Genomic DNA, 26,479 nt, shown 5'->3' with positions numbered 1-26,479 from the left:
AAGGCTTGAGGATAATTGGCCACTCCCTTAGCCTATTTAAGTCACACGTGGTTAGTAAGTTTCTTGCTGGAAACAACTTGTAATTATCATCAGAGCATTTTTGGAAAAGTCTTATCGTATTTTGTTTTCTGGGCTGGTTGCCAACCTTTGCCGGACTTTGGTTTATTCTTGCTACTTAATAAATTTGATAAGGACCGTTGGTGTGTGTCAATATCCTCGGAAATCCGGAGCTGAGGCAGAACACACCTTAACTCCACAATAGATTTTACTAAAGACTCCAATTCCCACAGCATTCTTTGTATTAAGGTACAGTCTAACACGAATAACAACACAATTTAAGTTAACTATTTCTACATATGCACATTGTAAATTTAAGCTATAATTATGATGGAATCATACTTTTGAATAAAAGAATGACATTGAGATTACATAGATTTCAGTATAGAGTATGTATATGTTTCTGCATGACATACATATTCCTATGCACACATACAGACCACCCACCTAGATAAATTTTTATTTTGTACATTTGTGCATACTTAACTTGTGTATCATCAAATGTTAATATTATTACCATATTAAAGTCTATTGTATAGAAAAGTCTATTGTATAGAAAAATACATGTGTATTATGTTCAGTCTTTACCCACAAAGTTATAATCGTTATATGTGCCATTATATTGCTTCCAGGCACTTATTCCAGCATAAACATTTTTGTTGACTTTTTAATGAGTCTTGATTTAACCAATTTTTCTAGGAATAACAGTTTCTGCATTATTCCTGCCTATCAGGCAGATGGTCCACTTGCTTTTTTAAAAAGTATCATCATCATCTTTCTGCAAATTATAGTTAAACATTTTAACAGAAATTCTTTTTGTCAACATTTACTTATTGCAGTCTTAATTTTAGATTAGTATCTGAAATGATCTGCTTAGACTGATGGCCTTTTGTCACTTGCATCTAACAATGCTACAAATGTGTGCAGACTACCTTTTTATTCTGTCACATTCCTCTGATAGTGCCTTCATTCCCACCTCAGCTATGACCAGAGATTTATGACCTGTTCTGATTTCATTTTCCATTGAAGATAATCTGCCACACTTCCCATTTCATATTGGTGATGGCACAGTCCTGTATCTAACGTTATACAAAGATCTGTGTGGATGGATGAGCCAGTCGTGCATTGATCAGATTAGGCCACCTCTCTTGTTTTCTGAGAAATCCTTGACACCTTACAAAAGACACCTTATCTATGGGGTGCTTCACTGTGCAGCCACACCCCACTTATCAGTTGTCTCAAGATCAGTAACAGACAACTATATCCCTGTGTCTAACCACTAGTCAAAATCATCCACAAATCACATTTCTGGGATTGGTGGATGGTTTTTTTTTTGTTTTTTTTGTTTTTTTTAACAGATGATTAACACAAAAGTTTAGCTGTCTGTTTTCCACTAATTAGTGATACTGAGAAAAAATAAAGGTAGTTTAAATCCAGTGTTTTGCTTAATGTGCCCGACACACCCTATGTCACTACCAATCCAGAACAAATGATATCAGGCAGAATGAGAACTGGTAGACAAGACTGCAAATATCATGCTGTCACCAGCTGCCTCAAGAAAGCCTATAGACTGCTTTAACTAAGTAGTAGAGAAAAGCTCTTCGTAAAGAAATATTACCAAAACCTGTTTTATAATTAACTTAGATACATTTAAATCCCAAGACTACAGTTTTTCTTAAAGCTTGATATAATTAATATCATCAACTAATAATACAGTATATTCATCTTCTGAGAAGGAGTCCCACACAAGACTGTGATATTCAAAAATTACACCAAAAAATTTGGAACTTTCTTACTGATCCTATTTGCTCCTGAATCTTTCCCAAAAATACACTAAATACTTCTGACAAATAGAAGGAACTGTGTAAATTTAACTTTGAGAAAAGCCAACTGTTGGGGGGAGTTGATACTGTTATGTTATGTTATGTTATGTTATGTTATGTTATGTTATGTTATGTTATGTTATGTTATGTTATGTTATGTTATGTTATGTTATGTTATGTTATGGATATATATTCCCAATATATATTAAATAATATCATATAAAAATAAAGACTGGTTCTCTCTTTTCACAGAGAAAATATGAAATAGTGGGGTTTGGTTGTGAAAGACACATTACAATTGACTCTTATATATATATATATATACCTAAGATTAAGAGCAATTCAACAATGGACTTGGTTAATAAATTGCTGGGCTTCCCTTCAATGTATGATGTGTTCAGGTGGTGGCCAGTCAGCCATCTGTCTGTGTTACTTTCATCTATATTCCTGCATTGAGCAGGGATTTAACTCAGTTGCCTCAATATTCTCTTTCAGTATTTCTGTTAGTCCATCCTATGATTCTACAATGAAATCATTGTCTTTAACAAGCAATTCAAATACATACTGTCAAAGATGAGAGCCAAATATTGCTAGAGAATAATAGACTGTTGAATAAACAAATGGTCGGATAGAAGCAGATGCAGGGGCCTATCTCTAACATACATTTAAATATGAGATACTGCAATTTAGGAGCATACAAATCTCTCCAGAAGGAAAAGATTTCACAGGAACAAGCAATAAATAAATGGATGTAAATACTGGCATTTTAATTTGTTGAGCTAGTCAATAATACTTGGACAAAAGCCCAGGAAGACAGTGTTTAAAATTTAAGCACCTCAACCAATTTACTACTAAGTTCAGCTGGATCCAGCATATAGTTCCTCTTACCCATCTTACATCATCTTTTGAGCTGGGGCACAGCAAGAAGTCAAGACAAGTCAATTGCAAATTTTCAACCTACCAGAAAGAAAAAAATGCAAGTCCCAGAAATAAAGAAGGAGATTGGACACTAATAAACTTAGAAGGGTTTTGTTAATTGTGGAGATGTTCCTATGGTTGATCTTGGACTTTAAAAAAGTACATTAAAAAGGTTTATACAACAAAAAAGTCCAGAATCTCTGCCACACAAAATTACTAAATAAACTTTTAAATGTATGTTAAACTGAAGCAATTTCTCTTATTATTTCAGAGCTCATCCTACCCTGTAGTGGTTCCATTTACCTTCGCTACCAGTTCAGAAATGTGAGTACACGAACATGGTGCTTCTGCGCATATGCACCCGGACGGGTGGCCAGAACCTTCCGCTGCCGCCACTACCGGTTCGCCTGAACCTGGGCGAACCAGTAGAAACCCACTACTGATCCTACCCCAGTGTTATCTGGGGGAAAAGCTTTGGTTCAGGTTCTTGTTTGATAAAATAGTTTTTTTTTCCCCAGATCAAAGAATTGTTGTTATTTGCATTTCCCTAGTGCAAAGTCAAAAGAGGAAAATGTCATAGTGGCTCCATAGAAATTATTAGCTTTATGAATCTTATTATTCTCAAGTTCCCAAATCATTCCTGAGTGGCCTAGGTGCCAAATTCTGACAGCTGGAAACAATGTACTATATATTAAGATGCAGAATGGCAAGTTAAAGTAAGGAAAGCACATTTCATTTGCAGAAACATTAATCATCTATTAGATCTTTTGAAGTGCACTTTCCTTCAAAGCCAGCTTTGTTAACAAGATGAATTAGGATTGTCAATGAATTAAGAAATAAGATCTCTTCCTTGCCAGATGGACCTTTTAAAAAATATTAGACAACTTGACATTCAAACAGAAACTGAGGAAGGCCAAAAAAAAAAGACAAGTTGTGCATTCTAATATTAAGTATGTGAGTGGAGCAGGCCACGCAGAGAAGCTTGACAAGGTGATGCCACCTGAACTGCCACTCTTAAAGCCAAGAATGAAAGCACCTGCGAGACTGAAGAAACCTATTTCACCCTTTGAAGCCTCTAAAATAGGCGTCCCCAATCCCGGACTGCAGACCAGTATTGGGCTGCAAACCATCGGGAACTGAACTGCGCACGCAGCAGGCAAGTCTGTGGAACTTTATTTGCACATGTGAGGGTTTAGGTTACACACACAAAACCATCCCTTTCCGCCGCCACCATCACCATTGCTGGTTCATACAGCCAAAAATGTTGGGGACCATTGCTCTAAGATCAATGGGAGGAAAGGGGGTGGCATATACTTTGTCCCATCCACCAAAAGGGATATCCAGAAAAAGATGAATTAATTCAAAGGTGCAAAAAATTCAGCTGAGAGATGGAAAGAGAGCTTGTGGGCCATAAGTGATGTCTGCATTTTTTAATGCTTGGATTTGTCCACTTTTTTCATTACTTTTATGGAATTGGAATGCTGACTTAAGTTTTAATGGGATATCTTTACTGTACCAAGACTCAGTAGAATCCTGTCTGGATTATTAGAGTTTTCTTTAGCTCTTTCACTCTCGCTAAACCTGAGTCAATGCTTTGGAAACGATGGATCAGTTATCTGTTTTCATAATTCTCAAATAAATACTCGTGTTTGAACTATTGGTTCTGCCAATATGGTGAAAACAGGGGATTTATTATCGAAGACAAACATAAAAGTGTTCTATTTATGTTCTTCTGTAGAAGAGAGACTTGTGTCTTAGAAACAAATCCTATGTAATACAGCCATGGCCATGAATAAACTATACAGCCCTGGGTGGAAGGGGATGTTAAAAAGAGAAGAAGAAAACCAGAGGCTACAGGTTCAGATGTTATAGTTTCATAATAATCAAAAGAACTCACAATGATTTATCTTCAGGTTTTGTAAATTTCCAGCTCTACAAAGACCTAAACAGAAGTACTAGGTATTAGATGTTTCGAAGTTTTGAATCAGGTGGAATAAGGAACAACCAATGGAAAATTAGTGAGTAAGGAAGCTTAAGCATTTTTTTCGGTGCTTTCTTCAATACAATTCATCTTTTTATCAGGGTACTTACAAGGAACAAAGGTACATCAGGGTGCCACTCTTAGATCTCAATATTATTTGCAAGGTAAAAACTGTAACAGATCTGTAAGTATTGTTCTGTTGTCAGACTACTGGACATCAAGCACTAAACTGAGAATATAAGAAGCCAAATGAACTGATTATCAGTGAGACCTGGAAAAAAAAATCTTTGCTTTCATGTATATGATGTGAGGACTTCTAACACTTTGACTTTAATCTTGTTTAACTTTTTTTTTCCTTTTTCCCCCTCTTATAATTACACTGAAATTTATGACTACAAGGATACTCTTATCTCAAGAAAATTGCTCCCATGTTATAAAAGCAAGCAACTAGCCAGATACAGAAATTGATCTTTCCGGTTTTCTCTTTAATCTCAGTTTAGGAACTTCTCATTCATCTTGAAACATTTGTGCTGTACCAAATTTAGAAAATGGCTTAGCTAAAAGAAAAGGCTTAAAATTCACAGGGAGAGTATCTTTTAACAAAACATCATGTCTGAAGCATTATTCCTGGGCACCAAGGGAGCTTTTGATACATCTCCTATTGCATGGCAATGTAATTTATCAAATGTATGATAGATTTTCAGATCTGTATGAACACATAACTGTGTGTACATGAAAACAGATGTTCTGTTTTGTACAAGTTCTATATGCCATGCAAGTTGATACAGATATTGGCAATTTGTTTTCAAATAGATTTCCCTAGCCCCATTAAAAGTTTTCAACTATTCTTAGTAGCTGCAGCTTGTACTAAAATATTTATTACTTAAGAAATATACAAGAGCATCAGCTGCCAGGAGATAAATCACACTTCTTCCTCCAACCCTACAGGCACCCCATCCTTCCCCAACTGATGCCAAGAATAGAGAAAGACATGCAGAAAGAGAACTTAATAAAACATATGCAGAAGGCTTCTTCTAAGACTCATTTGTGGAATGACATTATGGTTAAGCAGGTAATTAAAGGCAATTGGGTACAGTTACAATAGGCTGAGCTTTAATAGACAGGCAAAATAGTAAGTAAATAAAAATGCGTAAAATCATAAGAATCATGTATAGTAAAGTTAAAATAAAGGCAACACGTGACATATTTCAGGCATTCAGTCAATATGTTGCCTTTGATCCTTATATAAAGAATGTCAGCCCATCAAGGCTGCCAAGATGAGGAAGCGCCACAAGATGACTAGAAATATACTTTAGTGAGACAAGCTATTGTAGTAGAACCTTAACAGAATAACAGAGTAACAGAATTGCAAACCTGTGTTTTTCCTCTTTTACCTCAGGGAATCAGAGGGGATCAGTTTGAGTTCCTTCCTAACATTTTCCTTGTTTCTTGGGCTCGAAGTATGTTTTTGCACATGTTGCTGTTGTAGCAGTTTCTGAATTGTTTCTCTAAGATCATGCCCATGAGTTTACCCTTTACAATTATTTAGTAAGTAGATCCTTTTGCAACAAGAACTTGATGGTTTTGTGCTCAAGCACATATAAGACACAGAAAGATGAAGCAATTAAATCAGCACTACCACAGATAAAATTGCTCATAGTGTATTATAGTAGTTCCAATCTTAGAACACTACAGAACAACATTCACTTTTTTTCTTTCCATATATTTAAGTACCAAATCTGAAGAATATGTATGTAACATGGCATGGTGGATGACACCAAACAACATAATTAAAGAGACTTCATTCCAAGAATTGCTTTCATAAACTTCAAACAATATATGAATCATTAGTTGGATACAATCCAAATCATAAAACGTAATGGCACTATTATATATTTCTACTTATTTTGGAACTAATGTTTATTTAATACAGATATGAGGATCTTAATTCTTTCAGACTGCTTTGGAACAACATTTTTTTTTAATTAATTTTTTATTAGAGTATAAATATTAAAAAAACATAACATGACATACACACAACACACATTTATACAACATATAAACAAAAAGAAATTATGTTTCCTTCTTAAGCATTGTTTCAAAGTGACATTCTGCTTGTTATATATTTCTTCCCCTCTCCTTAGTCTAATGACATTTTCTATACCGGTAATATTTCCCCTCTAGATTTTTTGTTTATTTCTAATTTTTAACCAATTATACCATTTATTCCATATTTTGTAGTAGTCTGATTCTTTTCTTTCTTGTATTTCTTTGGTTAACCTGTCCATTTCAGCGCATTCTAGAATTTTTTCTATTAAATCTGTTTCGTTTGGCGTTTTTTCTTGTTTCCAATTTTTTGCATATATTATTTTTGCAGCTGTTAGTATGTGAATTGTGAGATATTTAATATCTTTAGGGTATGATTTATTAAAAATTCCTAGTAAAAACGTTTCTGGTTCTTTATCTATCTGTGTTTCTGTTATTTGTTCCAACCATTTTTTGATGGTAGACCAAAATTTCTTTGCTGTCAGGCATGTCCACCATAAATGATAGAAGGTTCCTTGTGTCTTCTTACACTTCCAGCAGATCTTTTCCCATTTTTCCAAATTTATTGTATGTTTGATGTTTTGAGCCCATTTAATCATCATTTCCTTGACCGTCTCTTCTTCCATTTTATAGCGTAAAAGATATTTGTAGATTCTGCTAATTAATTTGTTTTCTGAATCTAATATAATTTTGTCTATTTCTTGTTTTTGTTTATGAATTTCATATATTTTTATGTGTTCTCTATATTTAGATTGTATTTGAGTATAAATCCACCAATCTATTTCCCTATTAAGTCTGTCTCCAATTGTTGTTTTGTCTTCAGTTTACCCTGATAGTCAATTAAATCTTTATATCTAATTATTTTTGTCTTATCTGTTAGATTTGGGTGTCTAATTGATTCTACCGGTGATAATCAACTTGATATTTTCATATAGTGTTGTTTTTTAATTTTAAGCCAAATTTGTAGTAATGAGTTTCTTATTGTATGTCTTTTGAAGTATGAATGTGTTTTGTATCTTTCGTCCCACATAAAAGAGTGCCAGCCAGTTTGAAGTTCGTGTCCCTCAATTGTTAAAATTCTAGAATTTTTTAATTCTATCCAGTCTTTGACCCAAGACAATACTGCTGCTTGATAGTATGTCTCCCAATCTGGAAGTGCAGCTCCTCCTCTATCTTTTGTGTCCTGAAGCAGCTTAAATTTTATTCGTGGCCTTTTCCCTTGCCATATGAATTTAGATGTCATTTTATTCAAATTTTCAAAGAATGATTTATCTATTTTTATCGGAATAACCTGAAACAGGTATAAAAATTTAGGCAGTATAGTCATTTTAATGGCCGAAATTCTTCCTAGGAGTGAAATGTGTAAGTTTTTCCATTTTTCTAAATCCTTCCTTGTTTGTTCTATTAGTTTATCATAATTATTTTCTTTTATTGCTGAAGTTCTTGTGGACAACCAGATTCCTAAGTATTTTATTTTTTTCGTGGAACAACATTTTTTTAATATACCTGGTATGTGCTTCTAAAGTTATTCTGAAAACCAAAGGAAAAAAATGACAAGTTTAGATGTTAATGGGCAGTAATACTTCTCAAAATCCTATGCAGTAGCCAAGGAAACTTTCTCCAGCTTTGTTTAGTATTTTAAAAGTTTGATATACTTACTAACAGAAATACGTGGCTTTTTGTAGAGACTTTTCCCTTCTCTTGTGCTTTTGAGACATAATACATGACAAAGTGACAAATGGATTCACATGAGTTCCAGTCAAAGGGTACAAAATTCTGTGATTAGGTCACTATACGAACAATGTGAGTAGATCACCCTCTCCATCACTGGGCTGTGAAATTATCTGAATGGTAGATAAATTTAATCTGAATATTTAGACCAGCCTGATATGACAAACCATTTGACAGGAGAAAATAAGGATTTTGTTTTATATAAGTTTCATTAGTAGAGATTAGATGTTAATTATCAACATAATATAGTACAGGTAGTCTTAGCTTAATGACCAATCACTTAATGATAGTTCAAAGTTACAACAGACTCAAAAAAAGGTATGTCATGTCCTTGACATTACAACTGCTTCCCCACCCCACCCCACCCTCACCCTGGAGCGATTTCGAGTGCTTGGCCACAGGCTCCTACTTATGACCAGTTACGTTCCACAATCACATGATCACAATTTACAATATTTTTGACATTTTCTGACAGAAAACAGCAAAAATTCTCATTGGATATGGTGAATTTGCTTAATGACCACACAGTTTGATTAATGACTACATGGTTCATTTAACAATCATGGTGACTCACTATACAGCTATTGTAAAAATAGTCATAAAATCAAGTTCCATCACATGATAACCATCTTAGATGGTCACAATGTCTTACAACCAAAATTTCAAAATTCCAATTACGGTATATAGAATAGAATAACAGAGTTGGAAGGGATCTTGGAGGTCTTCTAGTCCTACTCCCTGCTCAGGCAGGAAACCCTATATCATTTCAGACAAATGGTTGTCCAATCTTTAAAACTTCCAGTGTTGAAGAATTCACAACTTCTGGAGGCAAGTTGTTCCACTGGTTAATTGTTCTGTCAGGAAATTTCTTCTTAGTTCTAGGTTGTTTCTCTCCTTGATTGGTTTCCACCTATTGCTTCTTGTCCTGCTGTCAGGTGTTTTGGAGAATAGCTTGGCTTCCTCTTCTTTATGGCAACCCCTGAGATATCAGAACACTGCTATCATGTCACCCCTAGTCCTTCTTTTCATTAAACTAGATGTTTAGACTAGCTTAGACTAGCTTAGACTAGCTTAGACTAGACATGGTCATCAAGTGAGGATTATCTCAAATGTATTTCTCCATCACCAAGCAATTGAAATATCCATGTCAATTTATTTCATATGTTGGATTATGTCCATCCTTTGAGTATTTCTCAACCTTGGCAACTTTAAGACATGTGGACTTAAACTTCCAAAACCCCTATGCTAGATAGGGTCTGGGAGTTGAAGTATACACATTTTAAATTTGCCAACGTTGAGAAAGACTACTTTAGCCAAAAAATGTCCAAGGCTGGGAAATTTCAAGCAACTATGGCCTCCCTCTTGCATTCCCTTCCACAAACTTCCTCCAAAGAAATAGGGAATCCTCTAGAACAGTGTTTCTCAACCCAGGCCACTTGAAGATGTATGGATTTCAATTCCCAGAATTCTGGGAGTTGAAATCCACACATCTTCAAGTGGCCGAGATGAGAAACACTGCTCTAGAAAAGACATAGAGAACTACAGCACAGCAGGCTATAGAAAGAAATCAAATAATTAAACATTGCCCTCATCCTATAAAATATTTAAAGGTAATTGTGCTTTGCAATTATCTTTAATATTTTATAACCTGAAATAAGGGATATAAAAGAAACATAAGAAAGTTATAATGCTGCTTTTGCTGACCTAATTTCAATATATAAAGAGTTATTAACCTGAGATAGTGAAGATATCAACAGGAATTCTTATGAAATGTAGATACTAAAAATTTGGAAATCACATTCCAAAATTACTAGCTTCTGGAGTTAGGAATAGAAATAACTTGGAATATATAATTGATAAGAACCTTTGTCTAAGTCAAATTACATGGAAAATGTACTTATAGAATAGTCTTTATTTATACATCTAACAATTCTGAGGATAATGAGATCAGAAACTCATCAGATGAAATAAGAAATAATAGAAATCAGTTTAAAATAGCAGTGCTGTAGATATAAATAATTTTAGATTGGAATATTACAAAGATTTTTTTTCAAAAAAATCTTCATAATATTATAATATTATCAAGTTCCTGCCTCTTGCTAACACATCCAATTTCTGCTTATTCCTAAACCCAACAAACATCTTCAACATCATCGTTGTTGTTGTTGTTGTTGTTGTTGTTATTGTTGTTGTTGTTGTTGTTGTTGTTATTATTATTATTATTATTATTATTATTATTATTATTATTATTATTATTATTATTATTTAATCTTTAGTGAGATTCACAGTCTTTGAGGCTGGTTAATATCTCAGCAGCTCAAGTCCTAACCAAGGACCTAGGAACTGTTAAGGTATCGTCGGAGGATGTAAGCTGTTCCAAGTAAGGTGGTTTTTTGTAGAGTCAAAATGTTCAAGTCCGGTAAATTTAGAATTTCTAAATAGCAGGGTAACCCTTTGGGTATTGCCCCAAGGGCTCCAATTACAATCGGGACAACACACGATTTCTTTTTCCACAGTTGCTCAACTTCAATTTGCAAGTCCCGGTACTTTGTGATTTTTTCTTGCTGCTTATCTTCACCAGGTATTGCAATGTCAATGAACCATACTTTTTTCTTTTCAACTATTGTTATGTCAGGTGTGTTGTGGACCAAGTGCCTGTCAGTCTGAATCCTGAAGTCCCACAAGATCTTGAGTTTCTCATTCTCTAAAACTTTCTCAACCTGATGTTCCCAGTGGTTTTTGCTATACTCAAATCCAAACTTCTGGCACAATTTCCAGTGAATGATCTTAGCAACACGGTCATGGCGTTGTAGGTAGTCAGTTTGTGAAATTTTGCTGCACCCACTGATCAGGTGGTCGACTGTCTCATCTTTCTCATTACAGAGGAGGCATTTGCTGTTGGTGGTAACATGTTGAATTTTTGCCTTCATGCAGTTTGTGACTAGGGCTTGTTCTTGAGCTGCCAAAATAAAGCTTTCTGTTTCTTTTTTCAGTACTCCTGATCTTAACCAGTTCCAAGTTAGTTTCTGGTCAGCTTTGCCTTCATTACTTTTCAGGTATTGGCTATGCAGAGCTTTGCTTTTCCAATTTTCAGCTCACTGCTCAATTACTTCTTTCTTATATTCTGCTTTTGTTTTAGTTGTCTTTAAAAGGCCTCCTTTATTTACTTCCTTAATCATTGGTTCTTCACTTTTCTGGATGTAATCATTCAAGCTGTGTTTTTCTTCTTCCACAGTCTTTATTATTATTATTTATTGGATTTATATGCTGCCCTCTCTCCGAAGGACTCAGGGCGGCTTACATCAAATGAACAATCCCAATAAATACAAATTAAAACAGACTAAAACAGACTAAAAACCAATTTAAAACAGTAGATCCCATCAGTCCTGGCTAGGGCGTTTAAACAGCCAGGTCTTAAGCTCACGGCGGAAGGTACGAAGGTCAGGGGCCAGCCGAAGACCCACGGGAAGTTGATTCCAAAGGGTGGGCAGGGCCACAGAGAAGGCTCTACCCCTGGGGGTCGCCAGCCAACATTGTCTAGCCGACGGCACCCTGAGTAGGCCCTCTCTGTGGGAAAACACCGGGCGATGGGAAGTTGATGCTGGTTGCATGTGGTCCGACAGATATCCTGGGCCTAAGCCATGAAGGGCTTTATAGGTTAACACCAGCACCTTGAATCTCACCCGGAGGGTAACCAGCAACCAATGCAAGTCGCGCAGGAGCAGTATAACATGGGAGTATCGGGATCCTCCCATTATATATGTCATCATATCAGTCTATATTACTGTAAATCAGTTTAAAACTTACTGCCTTATTGGTTAATAGATTAAATACATTTTAAGTGATTACTTTTTTTTTTGGTCAATATAGGTATTTACAATGTAAATATAATAGATTCCGTCAGAAAGTATTAAATATAGTGAATTATAGCAAAGATGACAGAATTACTCTGACTTCTCTGCTATCTTCAAATTCTTTAAAATGTTTGATAGAGTGTAAAGTTGTTGGTTTTTTTATTAGAAATGGGATTTGAACACTTCATCAGCATAATTAATCAGTTATATTCAACACCACCAGCAGTAATTAGCACTAATGGATTAAACGTGGATGTCTTTCAAATAAATGGAGCCAAAAAAGATGCCCGCTCTCATTATGTATTTGATTTCATTATATACAGTATGTTTTAGCCCAGAAGATTAGGAAGAATATGAATACTGAAGGAGTTAATATAAAACAAAACATCGGTAATAAATATATTTGCAAATGATATGCTCATTTCCTTAAACATCTAAATACAAATATATCTTAATTGCAATTTTAATTAAGTTCCATGAAGTAATATATTTACAAGTTAGCTGTGATATATCTTCCACTGTGTTAATTAACATCCACAAACTATCATGGAAAGTAACAGCTTCAAAAGTAACATAGCTCCATATTGATTCATATGCATAGAGATACTTAAAAATAACTACTTCACAGCCTAGGCCAACTAAAAATATAATTTTAGCAATAGCAATAGCACTTATATACTGCTTCACAGTGCTTTCCAGCCCTCTCTAAGCAGTTTACAGAGTCAGCAGTTTGCCCCCAACAATCTGGGTCCTCATTTTAACCACCTCAGAAGGATGGAAGGCTGAGTCAACCTTGAGCCTGGTGAGATTCCAAATATCAGCAAGCTGTTAAGTATTAATCATTAAAATATTCCATTGGCAATATTACAATTCATTCAAACTATAAGATTGTTATTGTTCTTTAGAATGGGTTGGCAGGTTGACAGATACAATTCTAGCTAGATATGTATCCATTTAATTGTAATAAGCCACATTTTTAGTCATAATATCATGGAGTACTATATCAAACACTTTGCTGGAATCAAGATATATGATGCCTACAGCATTCTAATTATCTGCTAATGGTTATACATTTAAAAAAACAACAACAACAACAATCTGGTCAGATAAAATTAGTCTTCACAAACCTTTGCAAATTTTTATGGGACTCCACATTGTTCTTTGGGGGCTTATAGATTACCCTATGATCTGTTCTAAAAATTTTTCCAGAATTCAGAGACAGAAGAAAGTCCATCTTTGTATGAATCCATAGTACATAAAGGTGGCTGAACAGACCTGAAGTTTCTTTATTCCATTTGACAACTCTTTTGTGTCAAATGCAATAAGAATTGTCAGTACAAGCAGGACACACTAGCTGCTGAAACCAGCAGGATTGTAAGGAAAGGAGGCACATGTCCAGTTTCTACATAAGGCTTGCAATCAAGTTAAAATGTCAGATGGCCAACCTGTAGGAACCTCTATTACCTAGATAGCAAGTAATGTGCAGGAAATCCATTTTTTCTTTTCTTGTCCTTTCATGGGAATGTGTTTAATACAAAAGCAATGCATCTCCCTGAATAGCCAGCATCATTTTGAATTTAAAATCCATGAGATTGAAATTCTCTAGATAAATAGCCCAGGACCTGAATAGCAACTCTGTGTTGCCCTGAAGTCCTTAGTCCTTCGTTCATGTACCAATTTAAAAGGATGATCCAGTCATGCATATATTGAATAGTTAGGGAATAGCATTATTTACAGAACCTCCTTTTAGGTTTGATAAATGATGACTTAACTTGAATTTGAATAGAACTTATTATTTTCTAAAACCAGTGTATTAACTGTTTCCTATGTTAATTCCCAAGTTTAGATTCTTCATGTTAGCATAATGTAATCTCTTGCCTACAGTAGTGAGAAAAAGAAGAATTTTCTATTTGTATTAGAATTTCTCTTTCCCTTTGTGCGGAGGTTGAATTTAAATAACATGTCATCTTAAACTCTTTTATCTGCCTCATTTCTAAAGTCCTACCAATGTTATCAAGATACTTGCCAGTTCAAATCCGAATGGACAGACAGATTGAGTTACGTAAAGGTAGCCAAATTTTGTGTAGTGTTTTATAAATTCGGGGTGGGGAGTGGGGACTTGATTGCTGTTTCTTGGTATAAAAGTACTATTTTCTTTTTAACTGTGAAATTAAGATCAATCTGTTTTGTGATTTAGGGCTGAGGTTTTTGTTAATTTGAATCACCTTCTCGATGTGATCATACAGTGCAGCATGTATCTGAATTATAATTGACCAAAACAAATGGACCCATCTGGCTGTAAGGGTAGTTATACAATGAAAGCACAGTTGTGCCCTTGGAAAGCAAATATCATTCTTTCTTACATGCATAATGCAAATGAAAATTACAAAACTTGTATCACAAAGATATGACATCATTTGGACCTTTTGACCTCTGACTATCAAATGACTAATCAACTAGAATTTGACTAGAGTCTAATGAGGAGTAGCCACAGGAAGAGTACTCTCAAATTAAATACAAACAGAAACATAGATGGTTCTGCTATTCTTACAAAAACATGTTCTTTTTCTGGCTTTTCTGCTACTAATTTTTAATTGTACACATTGGAAGGCTTGCAAGATCCTGTGCAGATATTTGAAAACCAGTTGTAAATACCCCATTTTAGATAAGCCTTCCTCCTTGATAGGGTAGAACTTTAGTACTAGTTTGAAGGGTGTGAGATACAAGCAAGCTCACTTGATCAATAGTGCTCAAATCCCACAATTGGCATCTTACTTAATAATCTTACTGATTATTGCATTGGCTTTGTCTAATTGTGAAAATCCTGGTCATCCTTGAAAAACTCTCTCCAAACTCCACATCTTCAGTATCCAGAGCTTGGTGAAGAGAAAATTCCAATGACCAGCAATAAAGCCAGTTTGGTCTAAAGGTTAAGGCACTAGTTCCACCTTAACCATGAAAACTAGCTGGGTGACTTAGGGCATCTCTCTCACCCTAACCTATCTCACAGGATTGTTTCTGTGAGGGAAAATAGAAGGAAGAAGTGTTGAGTTATTTGTAAACATAATAAAGGTGGAATATAAATAAATAAATTAAAAATAAATAATTAAAATATTCTATCTAGTATATTATGCTGCTTCTGCTAAATGCTATACATGATTAACTGCAGTTTCTGATTCCTTACCTATTGGTTCCTGATATATCATGATCTTGCTTTTCTTTTTGCAGATGTTTCATTAGAAGACTATATAAAATTGTCAGTGTATGAGGAAATGTAATTTGCTGGCTGGATATATGAGGTAAACTTGTCCTGCCAACTATGATTCTTTTTCTTTTTTTGATTGTTCTTTGAATAGGTGATTATTTCTTCCTTGGCTGTTTCATTTCTCTGAATGTTAGTTAATAGGTGTGTAATGAGAAAGTATTGTTTAGGGCAGGGGTCCCCAACTCCCAGTCCATAGACCAGCACCAGCTGATGGCATGCCAGAAACTGGGCCGCACAAACAAGCGAAGCCCCATCTGTAGGATGCAGGCAGCATACAAAACCATGCTTCCTCCACTCTGTGGAAAAGCTTCTCTCCATGGAATTGGTCCCTGGTGCCCAAAAGGTTGATGGGCACTCACTGGTTTAGGGCTATTTGCCCTTTTCCTTCACCTTAAGATACTTTTTTTTTTTTGGAACTTATAGCAATATATCTGTTAATGGCTGATTTATGGGGTCCTTGGCGGTCTCTTTCTTACAAATGTTTCTAGGAAACATCATCAGTATTAGAAGGGAGTGAGTTTTGCACTCATTTTATATACTAGTGGCTTGCCCTGTCAATGTTAGTGGGAGTGGTCTTGGTGGTTGCTTGATTAGACTGTTGTTTACTGTTAGCTTATTTGCTTGCATTGGGAGTTCCTTGATTTGGGTATTGCTTACTTCTTGATTGTTGGTTGGATGTTAATCTTGGTGTTAATCTCTAATCATCTGGGTATTAATTGCCAGTGAGGAGGTGTTTTGGTCTTTTTGTTTCCTTTTGGATATTTTGATTTTTTCTTTTGAATATTCTGTAGAAGTTGTTTATATCTATGCACCTGTTGATGGTTGATTTGTTAGAGTACCAGGCTTCCAGGAATTCTCTAGCATTTTTGGAGTTGACTTGGTCTAGGATGCTCACAGTTTCCTAATTGAAACAATGGTTAGGTCTGTCTATATTCTGTAAAATTAAGGAGTTTTCATCACAGTTGGTCCTCTTGGACCAACTCATATACCTTTAATTCAAGAAAAAGACAGCATACAACAGTAATTCAGGCCACAATAATCTAATCAGAAGGCATAAAGTGGTGAGTTTTTGTGAACAGAGGTGATTTCTCCAGGAGGGAGGATACATCTGTTTTTTACAACCCTCCCTTGTTTTTCTTCAAAATTGGTTTTGGGGACTATTTTAAGGTCATGTGAAGGACTAAAGGATTTTGAGAACATGTAAAGGAAGAGAACAAGTCTGTCCCTACAGTTTCTTTACATCATATTAGATTCAACCCTTTGTTATTAAGGTCTGGCACAAATTTATGTAAAATATTTTTTCTTCTTTGGGGGCGAAGATGGTGGGAATGTTATTCAAGGATTATTTTTTATTTACTTAACAAGTAATTAAAGAATGAAATATTGAAAAGGTGATTTAGTACACTATATACTAAAGTACAACTTGCAAAAAATGAATATCTACATAAAGATAGATGATAGATAGATAGATAGATAGATAGATAGATAGATGATAGATAGATAGATAGATAGATAGATAGATAGATAGATAGGCAGGCAGGCAGGCAGGCAGGCAGGCAGGCAGGCAGGCAGGCAGGCAGGCAGGCAGACAATTGATAGATAGATGATTGATGCACAGGTATGGAATAGGTGGTACCTGGCTCAATAGTAGTAACTGTGAGAGGGATCTTGGAATCCTAGTGGACAATCACTTAAATATGAGCCAACAGTGTGCTGCAGCTGCCAAAAAAAATCCCAATGCAGTCCTAGGCTGCATTGACAGGACAGAATTAAGATCATGTGAGGTGTTAGTACCACTTTATAATACCTTGGTAAGACCACACTTGGAATATTGCATCCAGTTCTGGTCATCACAATATAAAAAAAGATGTTGAGACTCTAGAAGAAGAGCAACTAAGGGTGCATATGAAGAACAGCTACAGGAATTGGTTATATCTAATTCAATGAAAAGAAGGGTTAGGTGACATGATAGCAGTGTTCCAATATCTAAGGGACTGCCACAAAGAAGAGGGAGTCAAGCTCTTCTCCAAAATACCTGAAGCCAGAACAAGAAGCAGTGGATGGAAACTAATCAAGGACAGAACAAATTTAAAAATAAAGAGAAATTTCCTGACACAACAATTAATCAGTGGGACTTGCTTGCCTTCAGAAGTGAGTGCTCCATCACTGGAACTTTTTAACCACTTATCTGAAATGGTATAGGGTCTCCTGGGTGAGCAGGGAGTTGGACTAGAAGACCTCCAAGGTCATTTCCAACTCTGTTATTCTGTTATGCTAGATAATACATTAAACCTGTATTACCTGTACTTATTAAATAAGTAAATACCTTGAATTTATTTTTTAAAAAATCTAATGTTTGTTATAGCAACAAGAGATTGAGTGGAAAGTATCTATTGTTAACCACAAAAAGATTTTCATAATGATTAGTAGAGTTTTCAATAGTCTTTACATAAAATGACATCAAATATTACTAGGTACTGTTTTCTCATATGAGGATCTTTTTTAGAAGTAGTGCTGAAAATATACTACAACAGTGTGTGCATTAGATCAATATTTAAAACAACTTTATAACAATTTTCACTCATTATTTTTGAATCTGAACAAATGAATGAAATGTTATTATTTCAGTCATCAATCACTAAGAAAATAATCTGAAAATTGTGCTTATAACTCATGGTGTATCTTGAACATTAGGCCAAAAACGGTATAGTACAATCTATCTGTGGTTGAGTGGAAATTGCCCTTCAAAAGATTTTTTTCCCTTTACTTTTATGTAGTTAATCAATTTTTATATCACTTTGAAATCTCTTCCTTGTGGTATGTGCTGTTAAGACAAAAACTCATTGTAATTATGAGCATACTTATTAAGTAGATAATGACATTAAGTCTTAAATTTTGCTAAGCAGTATCACTTACACCTCAATGAAAGTTAATTAACATTGTGAAGAGAACAGGCTGAGTTAGGATTGGTCAAATTTATTATCTTCTCCTAGTATATATGTGCAAGAATTTTTTTTGTACACTGCTTTTTTGTGTGTGTTAGGATTGAATGTATGCTTTTGTTTTATTTTTATTTTGCTTGTTTTACTGTTTTGTATTTTATTTTCTGATGCGGGTGAAGAAGGAGAGTGCAAAAGTTGGCTTGAAACTCAACATTAAGAAAACTAACATCATGGCTCCCAGCCCTCTCAATTCCTGGCAAATAGATGGGGAAGAAATGGAGGTAGTGACAGATTGTATTTTCCTGGGCTCCAAGATCACCACGTATTGGGACTACAGCCAAGATATTAAAAGACACTTGTTCCTGGGAAGGAAAGCTATGGCAAAGTTAGACAGCATACTAAAAAGCAGAGAGGCTTTGGTTTTCCCAGTTACAATGTATGGCTGTGAAAGTTGGACCATAAGAAAGGCTGAGTGCCAAAGAATTGAAGCCTATGTTGCTGGAGAAGTTCCTTGGACTGCAAGGCAATCAAACCAGTCAATCCTAGAGGAGATCAACCCTGACTGCTCTTTAGAAGGCCAGATCCTGAAGATGAAACTGAAATACTTTGGCCCCTTAATGAGAAGGAAGGACTCACTGGAGAAGAGCCTAATGCTGGGAACGATTGAGGGCAACAGAAGAACGGAACGGTAGAGAATGAGGTGGTTGGATGGAGTTACTGAAGCAGTCGGTGTGAGCTTAAATGGTCTCCAGGGGATGGTAGAGGACAGGAAGGCCTGAAGGAAAGTTGTCCATGGGGTTGCGATAGTTCGGACATGACTTCGCAACTAACAACAACATTTTATTTTCTATGATAAAACAATATTATTTTTTAAAGTGTGGTTGGATTCAGACTGATAATGTTTCCCACCCACCCTCAAATTGCTGTAAACTATAGTAGCATAAAATGTTCTGACTTATTGCCAAAATCCTATCCTGCCACCATTGCAATGTTCCCGCTTGCTGTCAAATGATAGTATCTGAATGCATTGAGTTATTGTTTGCAGCTAAAGTTATTGATGAATTTGTTTTCATTCTTCTCATTCCTAGTCACGCTCAAACAGCAAGAAAAGATCTACACCAAGCAATGTAAGGATGAGGCAGGCTCTTCACTCTAGATTGTTTTTTTTTTCTTCCTAGTGTTTTTCCACAAGTTCAGATTCTGTTTTTTTTTTTCTTTCCGGATCAACCAAGTGATGATTTTACTCTAGCTCACATCACAAAATCAATATAAACCAGGTATTCTGCTTAATATATAGGCAGTCATTTTGAAAAGGGATGATTAAAGGAGCCTTCCAGGAAAAAAAAATCAAAACCAAGAATTTCAGAACAGTGGGGATGTTTGTGATTATTTTTGTAGCATAAAATCAGTTGGAGCAGAAATGAGATAAATAGAAAAAGAATAGGCAAAATCTACTGATGGTCCTGGTACTGGGAAAAATTAAGAGAGGAAGAAGGGACAAATAGTGTGTTCAGCTGGCTTCAGCTCTGCTTCAGACTGTAGACCCTCTAAGTTCTTTCTATTTAATGTCATATTTGTGGAATGAATTAAGGCGGTCATTCTTCCCCAACAAGCAAGTGACAAACAGAACTGTGACTTAGGGTTGGCAGGACAGACAGATACTTAGTCCTACCTTTCATCTGCAGCAGGGGTGGGTTCTACTTACCTTTACTACAGATTTGCAATGGGAGCGCATGCGCGCATGCTTCTGTACATGCGCAAATCACCCATGATAACGTCGTGGCATGTGGGCAGGGCCTCCCGTCGGTTTTACTACTGGTTCCATAGAATTGAATAGAACCAGGAGCAAACTATCACTGAACTGCAGCCTTAGGAAGTGATTAAGCAGGAAGGTACCCAGAGGTTGGAGAGATATGGAGTTTTGCTCAATGTGTTTGTCCAGCCGGACTTGGATGCTCAGACAGATGTCTTCGGTCTAAGGCTAAACCCAGCCATCTCCTCACCACAAAACACACACATAAATTCAAAGGGCAGACTTGATGGACCATTGGATCTTTTTTCTGCTGACAGTTTTCTATGTTTCTATATACAGACTTGTTAAGGAATAATCAACAAAATGCATTATTTTTTGTTACTGAAATGGAGACCCACTTAATTTACTCTGTTTGTTATGCTGTTGATTATGTAGACTTTCTTCTTTGTCATTTTGATTTTTTTAAATTAGTGAATAATCTCTAAAATACAATCAAATTCAAAACCAGAGAAGTGTCAGGTCTAAAACCTACCTGAAAAATTCCATGAAAGAAAAGCCATAGCCATGCTGTTCTGCAATGCCTGCACAAACGACATTTGCAGAGGCTCCAATCAATGTCCCATTACCTGAAATTCAATAAATAACAAGTAAAAAAAACCCAGCAGATATTTGGGGGGGGTCTCTATCTACGGATTTTGCCATTCAGATCAACGTGTAGCCTAAATGTAAATGGGGAAAGGAGAGGCATCATTTCACATTCACCTGAAAAGAAATTGACAGAACAATAACTTCTCTGCTTATAAACAGTTGCACCTTTTCAAAGGAAGCCTGTCTTTGTGCTCCTATTGTGAATGAGACAAGAGACAGGGAGACAAAGAAAAACTATGTCACTGTGTTGTTAAGATGACACATTCAAAGCAATTTGCTGATTATTTCTTTCAAATTCAAAAAAGTAACATTAAGATAAAATGAAAAGATTGGAAAAGACATCATTTTTTGTCTATTGACAGATGGAACAATGGAAACAGAGGGGGGTCCTCCATTTCCCCAGAAAGTTATGTAACAGTAGCACAATGTGTATCTTTAAAATATAAGATACCTATTGTATCTTATACAATGACTTTTAAACCTACAAACACACATGTGGGTACACATATGCACAGAAATCAAGAATTTCTCCTTCTGCCACAAAATGAAAGAATGCTGAAAATTTAACAGGATGCAATGTTTATCTCTATAGTTTCCTTCCTTTCTTGGGTTAAGGACCTTCTCTTGAAAAAAAATGCATACATGTAAAATCACGGAATTTATAAAGGAGTTTTTAAATATGCAATACGTTAAAGATACATTTCTAAATTGGTAAAAAATAACAGTTTTCAATCTCTAAACTTCTGATGAGCTGTATCTAGATGTTATTTCATTTTTTTATAATAGATTGCAGTAGACTGAGCAAAATGTAATCTGAATTAAGGGGCATGCCATGATTTTGAGAAGAACAGAGAATATAATAAATTTACAGAGGTGTCTGTTGTGATGTATGCAAAAAGAGTGAGGCTTCATGGTGTGGCCATCATTTTGACTTTTAGACACCCTCCCTGTAGACACCACTGGAAACCTGGGAATTGTGGCATAAAATACAGTAAAAGCCTAGAGAGGGAAGCTGCGGCAATGTTTTCTAACATGGAGAAACAGTGTGTGAACACAGAGATAAGCAATGGATTATCCATGGCAAACTATAACTGTGATAAGTCTGTGACAATTTCAGAATGGGATTAGTCCCAACAGTAACTGAAAATCAATTACTGTACATGCAATTTGGTTTGGTTTTTCCATTCTGTTGTCACTGAGCAGAATTTGAGTGTTCTTCCTCTACAAACTGGAAAAAAGACACCTTAGAGCATTCTCTCCATTGTTTACTTAAGAAATTGAGAGACTCATTGAAGTAGAAAAACATTAGGTGTTTTGCACAAGGAAAGTCTGTGCAGTTCAGAATGTCAACATGGATTTTGTGTGCATATGTGAATAAGTCATTATATGATAGTGCTGAAGCTGTCAGAGATCTATGACCGTGACTTTAAAAATGAAGCAAAAGACTGCGTTCTTCAAATGTTAATTTCATCCCAGTTTTCACACTGAGCATAACTATATCTGAACAGAAGGAAAGCATACTTATTTTGGACCATCCTTAAATCCTAGATTGAACCCTATTGCATTCCTCCCCCCCAAAAAATCACAAATTCACTTCTTTTTAATATGTGCAGGCTTCAATCACCCATTCACACACCCCAGTTTGAAATCTTTGGATTTCTCTTCCAGTGTTTTGAAATTATTCTCTAATTTTATTTCTCTGGGATCATTTGCTAAAGCCACTAACTGATCAAATGAACTTTACTTGACTGGGAATGGGGGCTACAGCTGCAGATTCTGTTGTATTAACCAATCAAAGGCAGGAAAACACCTTTATACACTATTTCTTATACTTGACTTCAAATTTGTCAGACAATGGGGAAAAGAACCAGAACTTTCCAGGCACAGAAACACACATTATTCCACTCCAAACTTCAGTGATATTTCTTATTACAGTGTTTTTCCAGTAAATAGTTTTCACTGATTTCTATGCAGTGGCCTTAGTTTAACAAACCATACAATCATATGCTCTTACATGCAGCTTTATAAAAGTCTACTTCCCTTATTCAAAATGGCATTCCTTATACTACTTGCTCACTTGGTTGGAGAGCTAATTTCACTTTTAAGTCTGCTTTTAGACTAGAGAGGAAGAGTGAAAGAGAGGACAACCATTATTCCTGAGCATTTTAGAATTCCAGAACTTTGATCAATCTTGCCTGAGTGGCTCTTGTTCCTTCCAAATGTTTCACTGGTTTCCACAAGTTCCCACATTCTGCAGATCTCTCTTTCTGACCTTGCTGCTCTTCCTGTTATATATATATATCACTATAAGGCAGATGTGCCTGGTCACAGGTGTCTTAATTAGACAATAAGATTATCAATGTCTACATGACTCTATGTATGGACATAGCACATAAACAAACAAGAAAACCATAACACTAATTTGTTACATTCATGTTCACCAGGGTATCAAATCCTAGTTATAATGCTGAGTTCATGATGGCTTTCGCTAATTTCTTTAATACTTAAAGTACCACACATTTCTTGAGAGTTTATTAATACTATTGTACCTATTTAGGTACTAATAAAAAGAACATCAATGGGGTAACACAATTCAATGACTAGGGACAATAAATACAGTGGGAACAGTTTGATGGAGAAGAATAGGATTCTATACACAAGCGTGTATCTTTAACCCTAAGTTAGCTGGTCCCCATCAAGTATAATAGGAGCAGTTCTTCAATTGTTGGTAGTTGCCTTAAGATTACCATTATGTTTGCCCAGGGAATTGGGGAGAAGTATTCACTTCTATACCATTCTGTTCCAAATGACTTGTGTTAACAATGATAACAGTTCAACAGTTCAGCTGTTATCATTGTTAACACAAGTCATTTGGAATGGAATGGTATACTATACCACAAATAACTTGTGCTAACAATAATAATAGTTCAAAATCAATTCAATACAAACTTAGTGTTTTTTTAAAACAAATAATCATAATCTTCTGTCCCACAAGGAAGATGTAAAAAGTTAAGCAAATGCAAATTCCCTCTGAAATAGTATTCAATCAAGTTTTCAAAGCTTTCTGAAGAATAGCAAAGTAGGGGCAGTCTGAACATCAGAAGAAATTATTCCGAAAGGTTGAAATAATGACCAAGAAGACCAGTTTCTCCCGTAGACCTCTCAGACAGAAAAAATCCAAAGTACTCCCTATTAAGCTGAATATACAAAATGGACAAATTCACTTTGTGAGAAATTTCCCACTGTTGGAGTAATTTGCACCAGTTCTGCAGATTTATCATAACATAAACAATGTTGCCTTCATCTTTTGTCTATGGAGACATTTGGTCCTTCTGATTTCATTTCTTGGTCAAGGTATGTTAACAACGGGGAACTATTCTTTGCTGAAATTGAACATCATTAGAAAATGCACCACAGTGCTGATTTTTATTGAAGCCAAAACAGAAACAGGAAAGTTTCTTACAGGAAATCCATTGGGGTGGCTAAGTAATATGGCAACAATAGCCATCATTTTGAATTCTTTAATATCTCTCTGTAAATCTCCTTCTTAGTTAGGTTTAGTCTAGCAAGTTGTCATTGTTACAGCTTCTGCACAACCACTATTTGTAGAACAGCATAAAGATACATTAAAGAAATAACAGTTATAAGTTAAATATTGTTTTTATAAATTTCAGATAAGCCTGGTCCTTTGTGGAATTGCTTGGTTCACTAGTAACATTTGATGAAAGATAAATCTACACACTGAAATCTCACCAGTTAAACACTGAGATGTAATCTATCTAACAGAACACATTTTCAGAGGATTAAATTTAATTACAAAGTTACCGCTTCTTAATAATATTTTTTATTGTAGTTTAAAAATAAAAGATAAAAACTAATGCAAATTAAGTAAAATACAAAAAGAAAAGAAAAAACATAAAAAGTGCAAGAAGAAATAGAAATGAGGGTAATGGAAGAAAAATATGAGAAAAGGATATGTATGTATGTCATGTGTATGTATGTGTGTGTATATATGTGTGTGTGTGTGTGTGTGTGTATACCCACACACATATAATTTGTCCCTTCTGTTTTTAATTTCAATAACATATCACCTTTTCTAACATTTTAACCTAAAATGTCTTCATTCCATATCTCGTCTTTTATCTATTAATAATAAAGCCTTATTATTGAGTCTTAATCAGCAAAACTAATTCTGTTTTCACTTTATCATTATGGGGTACTGAGTGTAGATTAATGAGAAAAAATGAATTTCAACAACTGTAGAATCAGGCTGCAGCATAACAAAATTGACAAAAGTGAAGGAGGTCTGAATACTTTCTGAATGCACTGTATAGAAATTTAATCTCTTCACAAATTTAACACTTTCCTTCAATTTTAATACCATAGTTTATGACTTTTCAATTTATTTTAAAATAAATAAATAAATGTGTTTATTTAAATTATTTAAATCTGTTGATTTAACAGGAAAAACTAGCTTCTTCCCATATCATATCTATAAACAAATCTTTAAAGCCTCAATATTCAACAACAGGAAGAGCCGTGGTGGTACAGTGGTTAGAATGCAGTACTACGGGCTATTTCTGACTGCCAGCTGCCAGCAATTTGGCAGTTCAATTCTCACCAGCTCAAGGTTGACTCAGCCTTCAATCCTTCCGAGGTTGATAAAATGAGGACCCAGATTGCTGGGGGAAAAAAGCAGACTCTGTGACCCACTTAGAGAGGAATGTAAAGCACTATGAAGTGGTATATAAGTCTAAGTGCTATTGCTAAGTGCTTTTGCTATTCAGTCCCAGTCAAGAAAAACCCATTTAAAGATGCTGGGTGAGGGAAAAAAACATTGTATACGTTATGATCTTAGTCAAATAAGTGAGTCTTATAAATCTTATTTTTACTTTTGAATGTCTTTATGTTTATTCCTTTTAAATATTATCTCAGAAGCCAATTTCTTTTTATTCTGTCTTTATCATTTTCTATGTAGCAGGGGGGGAAAAGGAATAAAAGGGGGTTTTGGCAGGAAGGGGAGGAGACAGAGGAAATGCAAGAGGAGGAAGGAGAGGCTTGGCTGGAAAAAAAGGAAAAAAAAGTGGGAATGTAAGGATAGGAAGGGATGTCTGGGGCAAAGGAGGCCTAAAGGGATAGGATAACAGAGGCTTCTGATATTTGAGGGAAATAAGGGGATAGGCTAGGAGAGGTATCTGGGAGGCAAGCCTAAGGGAGAGAAGGGGAGAGGAGAGGAGAGGCTTCTGAGAGGCAAGCCTGAGGAAGAGAAGAGTTTGAATGAAAGGATGTAAGCAGAGGAAACAACAAAGGAGCAGAGGCTGTGGAAGGAGAGCCCAGCAGGCAGTTCAAGAGAGAGTGAAGAGAGAGAAAGAGAAAGAAGGTCCAACCAGCCACCTGAATACCACCCCATCATGTGACCCGCCTGCTGAGAGGAGGCTGACCACCACCCCATCAAGTGACC

General features: G+C 35.5%; 1 protein-coding gene and 1 long non-coding RNA gene across 7 annotated transcripts in view; one reads left to right on the top strand and one right to left on the bottom strand.

Moving 5' to 3' along the window:
• Positions 1–26,479, bottom strand: part of OCA2 (OCA2 melanosomal transmembrane protein) — a 217,534-nt gene that overhangs the window by 15,055 nt on the left and 176,000 nt on the right. For 3 of the 5 annotated variants that reach the window (XM_034431376.3, XM_087895328.1, XM_087895331.1), the window contains one exon: positions 20,903–20,996. The exons of the other annotated variants lie outside the window; for them this stretch is intronic. In XM_034431376.3, the coding sequence (XP_034287267.2) occupies positions 20,903–20,996 (94 nt within the window). The remainder of the gene's footprint in view (positions 1–20,902; positions 20,997–26,479) is intronic. 5 annotated transcript variants of the gene reach the window in all.
• LOC148113521 (uncharacterized) overlaps positions 1–26,479 on the top strand; it is a 50,073-nt gene that overhangs the window by 5,500 nt on the left and 18,094 nt on the right. For both annotated transcript variants that reach the window (XR_015734528.1, XR_015734527.1), the window contains exon 2: positions 3,070–3,122. This is a non-coding gene — a long non-coding RNA (uncharacterized LOC148113521). The remainder of the gene's footprint in view (positions 1–3,069; positions 3,123–26,479) is intronic.

Source organism: Pantherophis guttatus, chromosome 5 (genome assembly GCF_059756535.1).
Source record: "Pantherophis guttatus breed Tessera chromosome 5, ASM5975653v1, whole genome shotgun sequence".
In the NCBI taxonomy this organism is placed as follows: Eukaryota; Metazoa; Chordata; class Lepidosauria; order Squamata; family Colubridae; genus Pantherophis; species Pantherophis guttatus.
This window is presented reverse-complemented; position numbering and strand designations above follow the sequence as displayed.